This window comes from Verticillium alfalfae, genomic scaffold (genome assembly GCF_000150825.1).
Source record: "Verticillium alfalfae VaMs.102 supercont1.14 genomic scaffold, whole genome shotgun sequence".
Lineage (NCBI taxonomy): Eukaryota > Fungi > Ascomycota > Sordariomycetes > Glomerellales > Plectosphaerellaceae > Verticillium > Verticillium alfalfae.
In genome coordinates this window covers 1020255-1022491 of record NW_003315025.1, presented here as the reverse complement: position 1 = coordinate 1022491, position 2237 = coordinate 1020255, and the positions used below count along the sequence as shown (strand labels likewise).

Here is a 2237-nt window from a genome sequence, read left to right as displayed (position 1 = left end):
CCCGCAGTACAACATTGGTGCATTCCGTCCAGAACGGCTGCAACGTCGGAGTTTTCAACGGGGGAGCTCTCTACCTGCGTCTGAAATACCACTTATAGACTATCGAACGACTTCAGGCATTGGCTGTCAGTCGGAGAGGAGAGCCAGGGGCTACTTCTCTGATTGATTATTCGAATTCATCTTGTCCGAATCAAGTCATGCGATGTCCAGCAAGAAGGAATCCCGTACATGTGTGTTGAACCCAGAGAGTTGCCAGATTACTATATCCAAGGGAATCGTGCTGAGCCATGTCTTCTGCCTCTGGCTGCTGGAACAAGACAGTAAAGCGTGACAAGGAGCGAGGCCAACGACAAGAGTGCCGCCATGGTCGATAATGGGCACGGATGAAGGCTTCGAAAGTTTACCTGCCTCGCCCTACAAGGTAAGCACCTCTCTGGTCATCTGGTAACCCTGGGGGCCCTGATGGGTCTCTCCGTGCTGATGTCTTATCACTGCACCGTACCCTGATGACTCCTCCGACCGGGGGATTCTCGACAGCCGCTGAATGTAAGTGAGCCGAACCAATCGCAAGCTTGGCGAGAGACGAGGTGGTTGGTTGTCACGGACTCGAGGATAGGACTTGATAGGACTGTCGATCGCGATAGCACATCACAGTTGCAGCACGGCTAGGGAATGAATGGGTGGATGGGTGGATGGACAGCCACAATGGCAGAGTGCCTGGCCCAATGTAGTTTGGCATCTTGTCAAGGATGGCTTGGTGCGTAGGTTGGCCTCACTCAAGATGCAGGATGATGGCAATTTATCGAGTTGTCGAGAATAGCGCCCCATCTATCTAAGGTGCCCTGCATGAATGCAGTTGGTTCGTCTCGGGAAGGGGGGTAAAAGAGGAGTCACCGGGTCCGTATCAGGGCCTGTGGATGGCTGGACCATGGCGGCGCCTGTCGAGGCTGTCGCTTGGATGTGTCGATGTGAGGCAGGAAGCGGGAAGACGAGATATGGGAACGGCCAGATGACTCAGCTTGCAAGGGCACGTATGCCTAGGGGCAGGCAGACCGGAGGGCAGGCATCTGGACACGGCAGGCAGCCTCAGCAGCAGCCTAGGTGGCTTTGGCAGCCTGAACCACACCCTGGGAAATGGTGCCATTCGCACACCTCAATGGATGGTGGATGGAAGGCGGGCAGGCGGGACAGAGGATGAGAGGCTAGGTACCTGTGGAGCTTCCTTCATTTCCCCACTTCCACTTGGCCGCCCCCCAGTCACCATCCGTGGTACCTATCTACCGACCCAGGTAGGAGAGCAGGAGACGTACTGCGTAGAAGTTCCCTGTGGGGGAAACTCCAGCGCTTGTGATGACGGAAAACTGCGCGCTGCACTGCGCACGAGGCGCCCAGCGGTCGGTCCTCCCCCAGGGCCCAGGAAGGGTCAAGCCATCTTGCCTAGCACCTCATCCGCCGTCTCTCCATTGCCGCGATCAACACGACCCCCGTCTTTATCCTGACCTCCCGCTGTCTCCTCGTCCCTCCGTCTTCAAGGTGCCCATTGCTCTTCTTCTCGCCCTTTGTTCGACCAAACCTTTGATCATACTCTCATCTTCACCTGCCGGCGCCCTGTTGACCTCCGAAGCCAACTCACCCCCGCCCCCCCATCGAGTCCACCCATATTTAATTACCTATACCTTATCTACTGCTACTTATCTTCCTCCGAGGCTTGACCTGGGCGTGACTCTCGGCTCCAGGCTAACGACTCCCTGAGCCCCAGCACCTGTACCTTACCTAAGGACCCTGTACACCGCTTGAATGCGTGTGACTCGATGACGGCACCCGCCTTTGGGCACATCACGAGGCTTCTGTCAACCCTTCAACAACAGATGACGTTCATCGAGCTCGCCCAGATCAAGCACTGAGAACCGATCCTTCCGACTCAACCTCCGTTACCTGCTGCTGTCGCCACGACTCGCCCTTGTCATCGGTACCACCTGCAACCGACCCGTGCGCCTCCGTTATCCTTATCGTCCATCATCTGCACTCCTCCGCTTCTGGGTTACCATACCCGCCTCTCGCAACCCATCATCGGCTCCCTCGTCCTCCGCAACGAATCGATCGAATCGCAATCTCCAGTCTGCATGTTCCATGGCTGCTCTCTGAACGCCCCCTTCAGCACCACAGACCGGCCGACGTTCTCACGGGGAACATCATAAAGACACACCCCCGACCTAGCTTCGCAAACCGCACTCTTC

General features: G+C 56.7%; 1 protein-coding gene across 1 annotated transcript in view; it reads left to right on the top strand.

Moving 5' to 3' along the window:
• The window catches only part of VDBG_09284 (BTB domain and ankyrin repeat protein), a gene marked incomplete at both ends in the record, with an annotated part of 4937 nt that extends 3739 nt beyond the window's left edge, over nucleotides 1-1198 (top strand). The window contains 2 exons of the mRNA XM_003000743.1: nucleotides 400-421; nucleotides 857-1198. Of these exons, the coding sequence (XP_003000789.1) occupies nucleotides 400-421; nucleotides 857-1198 (364 nt within the window). The remainder of the gene's footprint in view (nucleotides 1-399; nucleotides 422-856) is intronic.
• Nucleotides 1199-2237: the final 1039 nt, after the last annotated feature.